This window comes from Syngnathus leptorhynchus, chromosome 20, assembly GCF_054491065.1.
Source record: "Syngnathus leptorhynchus isolate UIUO chromosome 20, UIUO_Slep, whole genome shotgun sequence".
Lineage (NCBI taxonomy): Eukaryota > Metazoa > Chordata > Actinopteri > Syngnathiformes > Syngnathidae > Syngnathus > Syngnathus leptorhynchus.
The window spans coordinates 6844283-6857802 of record NC_141214.1 but is presented as its reverse complement, the minus strand read 5'-3'; the positions used below and the strand labels follow the sequence as shown (position 1 = coordinate 6857802).

Sequence of the window (13520 nt, the reverse complement as noted above, 5' to 3'; positions counted from 1 at the left end):
TGGTTGCATTAAGTTAATTAAAATATTTGAATTAATTTAAAAATATTTCAAAATATATAGTAGAAATTAATTGTGTTTTTTTTTTTCCGGTCATGTGCCCAATTAGGGACCTCAAGGGAGTAAGTCAAAAAATCACCGTGTTTCATCGCGGTACGTAGAAAGAAACGAAAATGCTGGGCGTGTCTAGAAGACGTACATCTTGTTTCCAATTAATATCTGTTTATCTATCCGTCTGTCTGTCTGTCTGTCTGTCTAATCATCTTGCTCTAAGCAGCTAGCTTGTTAATGGTTCGCCAGTTTTGCAAAAAAAAAAAATTCGTTTAATGGGACAAAAGCAAATATATCTATTCTTGATTTTGCAGTTGAATTATCTATCTTAATATCTATTGTTTTTTTTATTGAAATAGTTCACCTTACTATTTTAGATCGGTATCGCGCTTTTACGTTGGAAAACTACAACTACCCATAATTCCACAGGTAAAAGGCAAAACTACGGGTCCCCGGATGCGTTTTGACTGTAGGCTCAGTACAGGCGCATTGGAGAGAAACACTCAGCGGCTGGAGCGGCGTGCGTTCTTTCGCTCGTCTTCCCCCCCCACCCTTTGACTCCTTCTTTCGCCCTGTCATCAAACTAGGAACAACGCCGGACATTATTTCACCACCGTTTCCATCCCCCCTCCTCCCGTTGATGCTGACGCGAGTCGCTCGTGGCGCGAGGAATCTGCCCGTGACATGCCGCGCAGCCATCCCAGCAACGGCGCCTCTAGCCGGGCGAGGAGCGGAGCATCGATCCGCCGCTGAGCACCGCAATTCGGTGGTGAGTAACCGCTACTACATGCACAACTAGATTGCACCTAGTTTTCTATATCATGAATGTCATCGTATATTTACCGAATATTAGTACATGAATGGCGGATTTGAATCAATTTGGAGTGCCACCTGACCATGTGGGGCACGCTTACTCCACAGTTCACTTAGGCTTAAACGGACTTTGGGGACTCTTGCATACATGCACCCCGAGGTAGTTTTTTTTTTTTTTTTTTTGACACACAAGATTCTAGACACTCATAATCATCATCCTCATCATTATTGGTTTTCGTCCCCCTCCCCCCCTCCCTCCAGCTGTTAGAACAGCAGCAGCAGCAGGAGCAGCAGCACATCTTGCAGAGGCAACAGGGCTGCTTCTGCTGCAAGAGAGGAGAGAGACGCTCATCGTTGGTGATTATCAGCTCTTGTCTGCACTTTGGCGGGGGGGGGGGTAATGGCACGAGGAGGTGGGAGAGGGGGGGGATCGTTTGTGTGGGGAAAGAACGAAAAAAGAAGTCAATGTCAGTGTCTGGCCAGTGACAGTTTGTTATTTAAGGGCCCCTCGGAGACGTGCGCTGGCTTAGTATGCAGACGGACGCTCAGTCTGTCTGTCTCTGAGTGTGTTTGTCTGTGTATCTGTCTGTCTTTGAACGTGACTATCTGTCTATGAGTGCGTCTCACAATGCCTCACCATCATTCTTGCTCCTGATTGGCACATTCCACTTGGGGCGTGATGAATAATTCCAAGAAGTGGGAATGAAATGTGTGTGCGTCTACGTGCGTGTTTGTTAGAGTGTGCATCTCGTGTGTGTCTGAAGGAGCAGTATTGTGCTCGCTACCTGTGCGAACCGAGACCAGTTGTCATGGCAACGGCCTTGTAGCGCCGTCGACGTCGCTTCTGTCCTCATTGGCGAGGTCAGCGGCACCTAACACGCGGGCGAGCGTGGAAGTGGCTTTTGTTTGAGTCCTGCTGCAGTTGACATTCGTGTGGGTTGATGCCACCGCCACACACGTGCTGCTCCTGCCGCCGACAATCTCCGAGAAGTTAAAAAAAAGTCACGATGATGTCAAGAATTCAGATGCTTATGCGGAAAAGTGTAGCCAAAACGGAGTTACAAAATGTCACATAGACCATTTATTTTGGAGTAGGTCATGTTATTTTTGCTTTTTTTTGTTATATTTCATTTTGGGATCGGCTCTCATCAGAAGGTGTTAGGCATGTAAACAAACTTTGCTTATGCAGTTGAAGTTGACCAACTTTGCCGTTTAACTCTGCGCACGCATTTCTCGTATAGCACCTCGGCCTCGCTTTGAGCCGGGAAAATCCCTGTTCACGCCGAATCTCGATGCTTTGGTGACACTCGACATCCACCCAGATTCATTCAGTATCTCCTCCACCCACATTCCACCATCCATCCCCACTTCACAAGGCCGGTTGCAGCCGGTTTGCATCTGACGGTGGGGAGGGAAAGTTCAACCTCTCACCTTTCCGAGGGTGGCGCGAGGCGCAGAGGGGGGGAGGGAGGGATGATGGAGGGCAGAGGAAGAGGATGGATGGGATGCAGAGGTCAAAGAACAGGAGAGCCAGAGGAAGGGTGAGGATGAGTGAGAGAGAGAGAGAGAGAGCGGGTGGGCGGGCGAGCGAGCGAGCGTGAAGCCGCTGTGTACCTCCCTAACAAGCTGGATAGAATCAGCTCAATTATTAAAGAGGAGTGAGAGACGGGGGGGGGGGGGGGACGCGCACACGCAACACGCGTCTTGAATTTTGTGCGCTAACACACGTCTGCGTGTGTGCACCCGCGCGCGCGCACGTTTAAAAACAGTCACGGTGAGGAAGCGGGGAGGGAGGGGCTGAGGCTCGTTAGGGATTCTTCTCAACTCTCCTTTGCACGCACGCACCAAGTACGCACACACTGCAAGATCCAGCTTCCCTGTCATCACATCGCTATGAAGAGATAATCAGAGCAGCGAGGGCTCTGCTGATAGGCTTTTTTTTTTTTTTTTTTCTACCTTTCCCCTCCCCCATTTCATCTCTCGCACGCACACATACTTGGAGAAAGTGTGTGCACCCGAGGGACGAAAGAATCCGTCCAGGAGATACGTTTGCATGCAAGTGTGTCCGTGTGAGTTGCGTGTGTTGTGTGTAAGTGTGTTTGTGAGAACGCACGTTTTTCTGAAAGAGGGTGAGCGAGGGATGATGGGAGAGAGAAAGTGGAAGCAGGAGGTTGTCAGTGGAGGAGGGGGAAAGGGGGGGGGGAGATAAGAGAGGGAGAGTTGTCAGGGAGAAAGCGGCAAGAAGGATGAATGCACTGCGTGTGCGTGTAAGGTACACGGAAGTCGTCGCGTGCGCGCCGTGGCCGTGACAAGGTGTCGGCACCTGCATCTGGGAAGCTCACGGGGCGGCCATTGTTGCCCGCACAGCCAGCGGCCGTCGTCCCGGCAACGGCCGCTGCGGCAGCGTCTCCCGCGGCAACGGGCGGAGGAGGAAGAGGAGAAGTCAGGAAGTCAGGGTCGCAGAGGCGACGAGGCCCCTCGCTCGCGCGGGAGCACGCCGGCCGCTTGCGCTCTCGGCGTGTTTGGAACACATCGCGTCGTTATTTTTTAAATGCTCCATTGTCTGCTTTAGGTGCATGGCTTGTACAAGTGCCATTTTGCATGCATTTCCTCTCTGTCATGCCCAGCTGCCCGATCATGTGACACAAACATTCCCCCCCCCCCATCGCAATCAGGAAGCTGCCTGCTGGAGAGCGGCAGGAAACTGTCAAGCTGAGTTGAAGTTGAAGAGGAGGTGGGGGGGGGTAACAGTGAGGATGAAGAATGAGGAAGCGGCGATACAGTTCTCTGTGTCTTAAAATAACTGTGTTGTAGGTTCTCATAAACTGGGGGGAGGTGGGCTCCTCCCAGCCCCCCCCCCCCCCCCCCCCCGCCAGTGTGCGTGTCCTTGGCGGAATTTCTATTTTGTGTTTACATCTTCTTGCCACCTGTCTCGTCGTTTGTGCGCTTGATGTGCTCGACCACCAATTGGCGCGCGAGTTTATTTGCTGTGTGCTCATCATGAGGAACTTCCTGAGGAAGAGGATAAGTATGGCCCAGGACACGGGAAAGTAGGGCTGAGGTGCACAAAACTTGGGCTCGTACAACTTCACATTTCTTTGTGGTCGATGCAAATATAATAAAAGTCAAATAATCCAATTTAAAAAAATCAAATAATCGATGATGTCATTGATCTTTTGCAGTGGTTGTCTTGCTGTCTCCAACCTTCCGCTCTTCGGCCCCGTCTCGCTTCAGACTAACAGGCAAGTTTGAGTTCATTATCCTTATGAAGTCATTTGCAGGCTGTCAGGCGCACTCCAGGACAACAGGTGGCACTCTAACTTTTAAGCACCATGCCGAAAGTGCCGCGTGGGTGTGGCATTCATGCTCGTCTCTTTTTTTGGCGCCAGGTCCACGTCACTCGAGTCTCCGCACTCGTCTGACCCACGCCTCCCTCTGTTTCCCTGTTGACCTCGACTCCAACCCCCACCCCCACCCCCACCCCGCCGTCTCCTTCTCCTCTTTTCTTATGCTCTCTCCCTTGACTCCCCCAACTCACCCTCCCTTACACCTCCCCATGCTGTTTCCATGCTGCTGCCTGTCTCTTAGCAACAACTGCACACCCGCCAGAGCTCTGAGTGCTTTCACAAACACACCCAGGAAGACGTGCACACTCGCACACACTCTCGCGCACGCGCACACGCAACGCTGGGGCTCCTCACCGAGCATTGCTGGCAGGCGTGTACGTCTGAGACAGATGAGAGGGAGAGTGCACATGTGCAGCACAGTGCTTGTTTCCGTGGGGGGGCAACGGGCCAAAAACTTGTGCGCGGTTTTACGCACTCGCACACAAAAATGTGCAAGTGTTGTGTAGTTGCCGTGGTCACACACAACTTGCTGCGCACGAATTTTTTTTTTTTTTTTATCGCATTGGTGGCCGATTGATGCCAAAAGTGTTTGGTAAAAACAATGAATCATAGCACACGCGCACACACATGTATTTGCACGTGTCCTTGTGTGTTTGTCTTTATGTGCAAATGGGGACGCGCGTGCCCGCTTGTGGGTGGATGGAGCTCTTGCAGCATATTTGCATGTGTGTGTGTATGCGCGCGTGCGCGTGCGCGTTGTCGCCGGCTGTCACTCACAGCGTGCAACGAGTGCGTGTGCCTTTAATTCAAGCATGTGTTTTGTCTCTGCGTCTCGCGCACACACACATGCCGGTCAGAAGGACGATTAATTAACAAAAGCCGTTAATTAGAAGAAGGGGGAAGAAAGTGTCGAGAGTCGAGGATTGATAGCGCTGAGGTTGGAGGAGAGGAGTTGAGACGGAGTGATACGGATTTTTTTTAGGCTGATGCCGATATTTGGCAGATTAAAATTGTATATTAATTAATTCATTTGACTGAAAGGGTTTGTCCAATGTACCTCCCGATTTGTTTCAACTCTGTCGCATCTTTTGCCTCGTACTTTCTCCCACATGCGAGACACTCGTCCTCCCTCCTCCGTTCCTTCGCTCCCTTCTTTCCCTCCCCCTCGCACGCTGCCGCCTCACTAATCACGGCCATATGTTGGCCAGGAACGCGCAGAGGTGTTGTGTCGTGGACGCCATTGTGTGTTTGAACGTGTGCATATGTGACCTACACACACACGTGCACACACACACACGCACACACACACACACTGTCACCTCGATGTCTTTATCCGCTTTGCACTTCCCTCCTCATCATCCCTTTAGCTCCCCCTGGTGGCTGCTATTGTTTTCACACAACAACAACAACAACAACAACAAAGCAAAAACAACATAGTTTTCATTTATTACCACAGCCCAAATATTTGACAGGCAGAGTAGGACGTATTCTTAATAAAATAAAATCAATCTAAATCCACGCTACAGTGACTCCTTTCTGCTCATAACAATTTGTCGCGCAAAATGATCAAATGTCCACTTTGCAATTGCAAAGCGATTACACGGGCACGTCACACTCCCACACTAGCGGGCTCTTATATTTCTCCTTCTTCACCTTCAGCCCATCCGCCTCAGCGCCCGTCTGGTCTCCCGCTCTCTGATACCATGGGCTACGTGAGGAGCAGAAGGGATGCGGTTGGGCAGAGCCAAAGTGCGCCAGTTACTGCTGCTGCTGCCGCTGCCCACTGCAGTATTGATGACCCAATGATCCCCTGCAGAACTCCGCCAGCCGGGCAGACGGAGTGAGGTGAGCCTCGGAATCCGAATCGGCCGGCCGGCCGGCGAGCGCTCGAGTGGGACGGGAATGGTGAGTGCGGCACCGATTGTCGTGCTGCCGCGTGGGCGGCGGGCTTCCTAAATTGAAATATATGATGTGGCGTCATGGTTAAAAACACTGCAAAAAAAGTATTTACGGCAGGTTTGCTGTTTTTCGAACTTGCTGTTTGGAACATCAAGATGGAGCAACCAATTAATCACAACAGTGCAAGCTGACCAAATGTCTCTTTTAGTTCATCTGTGGGTCGTGATATGCTCCATACTGCTGTTTTGGTTAGCAGTTTGTTTGCTCAGTTAACAAAACGCCCGCCGACTTAAACGACGGACGGCCACTATTTGAGGAAAGGGCGTGACTGATGACACGTTTGCATCTTCAGGTCTCTGAATCTTCCGTAGAGGACAACCGAGTCGAGGCCCACCCGAGCATGTCCACTGGATGAGCCATCTCTTGTCACATTTACGCACCGGACAAACTGGCCGGCTTGTGGGCGGCGCCACTGAGAAAAAAAGGCTGCATCGCCCAAGGGCCTGAGCTCTGGGCCGCAGGGCTCCTGGCTCACGATGACCTGCCACCAGTGACCGGCCAGCCTTCCTCTACAGCCCCAGCGCTGGCCAACGGCGTCCACCCGCAGCGCAGGGGCGGGCACCCCACCTACCCACCCAGGCGGGCGGTGACCGGCGCAGAGCCACCGGCAAGGATGCAAACGCATATGGACACACTTTCTCACGCTAGCTCGGACTCTTCCGGCTCTCCGGAGGCCCAACGGTCCAAAACCCAGAGCACGTCGTCACTTCTGCCTTTGTCTTTAGCGCTCGGCAATCATCCGACCTCCGCCAATCGGGCGGCGGGGCGGACCCTCGCTTCAGAAATGAATGCAAACGTTTGTCCCGGCGCCGGCTCGTCGCCTCTCGCGGTGGAGGCCGAGAGGAAGTACGCGCTGCGCAGCTCCGGACGGTCCCGTTTCCCGTGTAATGTTCGCAAATCCTCCCGCCTCCGCCGAATCCCGGAGGACCCCGAAAGGAGAGCGGAGAAGGAGAGAGAAGATGAGGAGGCGCTAGATGCTTCTGAGGAGAAGTTCTGGAGGCTGAAAGAGGAGCAGGTGGAGGAAGCAGTCACAAAAAAGGAGCAGCTGACCACAGAGGCCGTCACCCCCGCGCCATCCTCCCCTGTAGCTGCTCCTCTTGCGCTAACCGTCCCCAAAGCCGTTCCCAAAGCGCCCCCTAAACCCGGGCCCAGACTCGGGCACAGACCTGGACCTAAATCTCGCTCGAGGCCTGCTCCCAAGTCAGTTCAGAAACCGGGTCCTAAAAGTGTCATGAGACGCCGTCTGGCAGCACAAGCCGCCTTGCGATGCGGCGCCACGCATCTGCCGCCGCCCGTTGTGCCGGCGCCAATGGTGAAAAAGGAACTGGAGATTTTCTCTCCCACCGGCCGGAGGTGTGGACGTTTTGTCGGAGTGAGTTCTTTTACTTTAGTGGTGCCAATTTTGCATGTCTGGAACTGGTGTCGAGGCAACTTTTCTTGACCTGTGTTTGATACTTTTTCCCGTGCCGCACAGGTGAGGAAGATCGTGGTCAAGGTGGCACGTATTCCCTTCAGCCTCGGACGGCGACAGAAAAGCTACAAGATCTCCAGTGTGGAGACCATCACGGCACCGGAGAAGGGTCATATTGGCACCGCGGCGGGCCGGGACGTGGTTCGGGAGCCCACGGCGCTCCTCCGCATAAAGAACAACGGCAAGAGTGTCATGGTCATGTTCCCGCCCGGAGAGTTGCCGCTCATCGTTAAACGCAGACGAGGTCGACCGCCCAAACAACCGGCGCTCGTAATACCGGGGGAGAGCCCTGCTCCCTGTGGCGACGGAGAGCAGGTCAAGAAACCCCGGAGGAGGCGGCGAACGAAACTCCCCTGCCCCTATCCGTCCTATGTCGGGGAAACGGATGACGTTAAGACAGAGTACGGGGATGTCCTATCCAAACTGGCCTTTCTGAACCGCCAGCCGCCCGCCACCGGCCGATGCTCCCCCCCTCACCGCTGGGCGCCCGGCGAGCCGGAAAGTTTCCATACCCCCTCGGAAAACCCGGCAATCTCCACCCTGCTGCACCGACTCACCGGGTCCAGGCGGCCACGGGGCAGCAGCAGAGGAGGGGGCGCCGGGAGGGGTGCGGCTGGCGGCGGCGGCGAGCACAACAAGAGCACCTTCTCTGAATTCTTTGAGTCCATCGGCAAGAAGCGCAAAGCGGGCACCCTCTCGGAGGACGGATTACCCAGAAAACGGGGGAAGGGCGTCGGCAGAGGTGGGGGTGTGGTCGGAACCGAGCCCGGGGCTGAGAAAACGGTCAGAAAGAGACGCGTGAGGAAAAATGGCACATTAAAAGGGGAAGGAGACTTTGCGGGACAGGAATGGCCCAACGGTTCCGGGGGCTGGGGTGACGAGGACACCGACAAACGCTACTGCGGATCCACGAGGGGGGGCTTTTCCTCCTGCGAGGTCAGCAGGAGAGGCGCCTACGGCCGCGGAAGCAGAGGCGGCCGACAAACCGGGGACGATTCGCAAAGTTTGTTTGCGGGTTATTTCCGATCTTTGCTCGACTCCGACGACTCGTCCGAACTGATGGAAATCTCGCAATCAAACGCACGCAAAGCTTCAGCCGCTTACGAAGCATCCGGCCCGCCGACTCCTCAGCGGTGGTCCGTATCAAAGTGGGGGGCCAACGGGACGAGTTCTGCGACGGAGGGTTCCGCGCAGGCGCACTGCGCCTCCGCCGGGCCTCCTTACAACTACGCCGGCCAGACTCAAACGTCCCCCACCCTTTCCACCTATCCAAAATCCAATCCGCCGTCCCTTTCGCAGTCCCCCGGTTCTCCCCACCCTTCGGGCTACGGCCACTACTCTCCCGCCTATGCCGCGTCCTCTTGCGCGGGGCCCCAGAGACCCTCGGACTGCAGTTTCTCTTGCAAGACCGGAGTTCACGAGCGTGGCTACTACCAGGCGGGGGCCAGAAAGGCCTTTGGTGGAAGTCCCGCCACAGGGCCCACGTCGCCAGGTGCCGGCTACATGGCGGTGGCCAAAGGCAGCCCCTTTAGCTCCTCGTCTTCGCCCGAGTGTTACAAACAGTACAACAGCAACCAGTGGAGCTTCAGGTACGTGGCTCGGTGAAACCACGCGACGAGAAAATGTCCCGTTTTCTAATGTTTCTGATTATCTTTTGTAGACAAGGTTATGGCGGATGGTCGGCAGACAATTTCGGGACTCATGCTTACGGCGACTACGGCTCCAACGAATCAAAGGACATCTTGGACATCTCCAACTACACCCCGCAGAAGGCCAAGAGACCCCCTTTCCTCGAGAGTCTTTCGGAGTCCTCCTCCGACTCCTCGCATCCCGGCTCGGGAGGGGCCGGATGCGGACCTCCTCCTCCCTCCGTGGGGCCAGTCTTCAAGCAGAGTGAAACGGCCAGCGGGGAAGGAGCTCAGTCCAGCCTGTCCAGCTTGGAAAAACTGATGATCGACTGGCACGAGAGCGCTTCGACGCCGTCCTACAACTGGAGCCAGAGCGTTCTCTTCCAGGGCGCCGGGACCAGCAAGCCCGGTCGGGGGCGCAGGAAACGCTCGGAACAGTTGGAAAAAGAAGGCGCTTCCCTTTTACACTCGGATTCCCCATCCAGTCCTTCGCCGACGCTTAGTCCCAAGCGGGGCGGGGGACGCGGCCGAGGGTCTAGAGGAGGCAGAGGGGGGACGTCGGCGTGCTCAAGAGAGCGCCTATCGGGATCCAAAGGCAGAGGGAAAGCTGCTGCGGCTTCTTCGGCTCTGGAGGCTTCTGGTTTATTCCAGGAGGGTTTGGACTATTACAGCGGGGACAGTAGCAGCCTCTCCCCCTTGGCTACTCCCAATTCGGCACCCGCTTCCAGTTACCTCCAGGATCCCTGCGAGTACCCCTCCCCTTATTCCGCCCACCCTTCCACACCCTCCTCTGAGGAGCCATATCCAGCCTTGTACCCCGGCGAGTCCTCGTCCTCCCTTTCACCCGGTGTTTCGTCCCCCCCTCCCCCTTACCCTTCCAAAGCGCAGTCCTACCACCTTGCCCCCTGCAGAAACTTCTCACCATCCTGCTCCCCTTTACCGCGGGTCCCACCCCACTGCAGCTCGGCAATGAGCCCCTCATACCGGCCCCCTCCCAAAGAAGCGCCGTTCTCTCAGTACGACTCCCCCAGTTACTGCGGCTCGCCCTACTGGTACGGACAAACGTCACACAGCGGCACCCCCAGCCCCGGTACGCACCCGCACACCAGCCCGCACGCTAACACCCACGGGAGCCTGTTAGCGAGCCCCAACGCGCACATGAACCCGCCGCAGCCTCACGACCCGCAGCATCACCTGAGCTCCCACGCCAAAGCCTACGCCGCCCAGGCGCACGTCAACAATCAGCCCCATCACCCGGCGCAGGTCGCCGCCCACTCGGCGCCTTCGCTCTACGACGAATGCGGCGCCGCCGCCGTCGCCCGCAAGCAGGAGCTGATGGCGCGTCAGGGCCTCCTCACGCCGCCGTTCGTCAAGAGCAGCCTAGAGGACGACCCCGGCGCTTACTCGCTGTCCCAGGTTTCCTGCCAAGCCATGGGGCACCGCTACCCGTCGCAGCAAGGGGGCGGCGTGCTGTGCCAGCTTCTGGACCAGGGCCACGATGATGGCTTTAGCGTGACCAGCCTGTAACGGGAGGTGAGTCATTGGCGTACGTTTTTGTGAGCTGCCCACGCGTCTCCAAACAAACCCTTTCGGATGCCGATTGACAGAATCCCACCCTCACATTGGTCGTCTACACTCGTGACTTTTCATTTTTTGCGTTCAGGCTCTTATTCCCAACGTCTCATGTCACTTTCTCTTTGTCTTTCTTCCTCTTCTTCTTGCAGGTGCGTTTTATCTGCGCCTTTTTGAAGCATTTGTTTTCTTCCCCTCGCTTTTGTACGCTTGACTTCTTTGTGGAAGGCTGAAAGGGTGAACATTTTTAGCTGCCAAGCTTTTTTTGGGGGGACAGCAGAGCTTTAATTCTCCCGGCATTGACAATCAAGATCAACCTACGAACACACAGAGACAGACGCATGTGCACAAAAGAATCATGCAAGTTGGACTCCAAACAGTTGGGCTTTTTTTTCTCCCCCCCCCCCCCCCCAAACCATCCTTTTCTTTCTCTCTGCCGCCCCCTTGTCCTTCCTCGCCGTCCCTGCCTCTTGCCGCCGTGCACGCTTTTGAACACACCCGACGTCCCCTCCTCGCGTGGACCACTCCCCCGCTTTTTCTTCAAACACCAGCATCTGTACATACTCTCTTACATGCTCTGTCTTTTGCTTCTTTCACTCTCTTCTGTTCCGTGGTCTCGTTGTTGTTGTTTAGTGGGTTTTTTGTGCCGCGACCCCCCCCCCCCCCCCAAAAAAAAAACTGTTGTATATCTGTTCGTTACAAATGTATGTATGTATGTATGTACCCGAGGTGCAAAAATATTTAAATACACATTCTGTTCTTGCCATTGGTAACGGCGTGTGCCTAGTGTCTAATTCCCCCCCCCCCAAAGGATTGTGACAAGCTAGCACGTCGGGCTTCAAGTCCGGCTGTCTGGGAGCGAGTTCAGACGAGGACATCGATTGGGAAGGGGAGGAGGAGGGAGGCGTGAGAGGAAGGGATGACTGCGAGAACGTCGGGAGTTGCTTGGCATTTGTTGCTCCGCTGGCTCGACATTGATTGGCCGCTTGTTGTTTATAAACTTTGTCAACAGGCTGACACAAAACATTGCCTTTTACTGTAACATTCCCACCGCATAGCAATAGGAGAGGTCTTCCAAAGACAATTTGTCTTTTAAGCACCCTGCAAAGTGTTAATGACCATTTTCTGCTGTCGCTAGGTGATAGCATTCACGCAGCGCACGCCGTTCTTTATTATTTTCAATCCAATGGGCTTCCGTGATGATATTCAAACGGTGCAACTCAACAAATTTGAATTCAGCAACAAGGCCTTACTTCCACTTTTTAATATTCATGCGTCTGTCTGTGGCTCTTGAGTTGCTTGCGGGCAAGCTAATGTAAAAATACTTTCAAATTTGCAGAACATTGAATTTAAAGGATATTTCTTTTTAAAACACCTGTCAAAAAAGTCATCCCTTTAAAGAAGGCTCAACACCAAAACCTTGCAAAGGGCTTGTTTTTAATTGGAAACAATGAGGTCAAAAGGTCGGAGAATGGCGACATCCCAGCCGGAAGCTCTGCTCCATCGAGCCGGAGAAGAGGAGCGACGAGCCCGACGCCGAATCCCCTCATGGAGGACGAGAGTGAGATCTACTGGCCACAGGTGTGTCATATTTCATTTTTAATATATTCCAGGAGACATTAAAAGGATGAGTTTGCAGTTTCAAACATTTTTGAAAAATCATTTAAATGCAACCCCCTCCCCATTTGACTGCAAATTCCTCCTTCATATGAATTTCTGCATGCAGTCTAGACCAGGCGAGATCAGATTCTGCATCTGTTCCCCTCGTGTCTCTTTTACCATTTGGCCTTCACAACCTCCATCAATGCAGCGCCTCAAAGACCTCTCTCACACACACACACACACACACACACACACACACACACACACACACACACACACACACACACACACACACCTTTTTTTTCCACTCTTTTCTGCACAAGGCTAAACTCTGACTCATTGCAGTGATTCATAACCCCCCCACCCCGCTACTTATCTCTGTTGCCATGGTGACCACAGAGCTCAGTCTCTATTGGGGCAGGGGGGCTTTATATACAATGATTTGTACGTGGCCTCCGGAGTTTTAGTGTTTCGCCGCAGTCGCCAAACTTTATTGTGCCGTGGCATACATTTAAAGACTGGCATACAAACAAACCAATTGATGACATTGAATTTTTCTTGAATGAGCTGGTCCTACTTTGGACTAATGATATTAACTTTGATTTTTGCTCGTCTTTCGGCCCAAGTGCACAAAAGAAGACTCCTTTAAAACGATTCATATTTTTTTCGGGTTATACAGATCAAAGTACATTGCAATAGGGTATATCATAGTCATGTGTTTGTGTACTCAGCCAGGCCTTTAGAGCTGCAGCCTCGGGCCTTTCTCTGCAGAACTCCACCGTATCGTCCTCCACCACAGGTAGGGTGCATACAATGGAACCTCTTCCATGTTATTTAGAAGCATGGTTTTTCTTTCATTAGGCTTCTTCCCGTCAAAGATAGTCTTCGGTCTATGTGTATGACGATAAATCACACGTGACAGACAGTGTGTGTTTCATTGAGGTTCATTTTTTCGTGTTCAATTCTCCAAGCTTCTCACCATGGGTCAAGTTAAGGCGACCTGTCCACACCCCCAATTTGGCTGCCGTGTGCAAAAGAGTGGCTGTTTCCCTCTGCAGACACGCTGTGATGCCTGTTCCT

The 13520-nt window shown here is 53.6% G+C and overlaps 1 protein-coding gene across 2 annotated transcripts; it reads left to right on the top strand.

The window, feature by feature from the left end:
* Positions 1 to 5886: 5886 nt before the first annotated feature.
* Positions 5887 to 11596, top strand: ahdc1 (AT hook, DNA binding motif, containing 1). Of its 2 annotated transcripts, XM_085939825.1 has the most exons (5): positions 5887 to 6053; positions 6460 to 7539; positions 7642 to 9227; positions 9299 to 10799; positions 10991 to 11596. In XM_085939825.1, exons 2-4 carry the CDS (start codon positions 6781 to 6783, stop codon positions 10791 to 10793), a joined length of 3840 nt encoding a protein of 1279 aa, XP_085795951.1. In that variant the 5' UTR covers positions 5887 to 6053; positions 6460 to 6780; the 3' UTR covers positions 10794 to 10799; positions 10991 to 11596. The 2 variants fall into 2 exon arrangements, with proteins under 2 accessions (XP_085795951.1, XP_085795949.1); XM_085939823.1 differs by having other exon boundaries at positions 9299 to 11596.
* The last annotated feature ends 1924 nt before the right edge of the window (positions 11597 to 13520 follow it).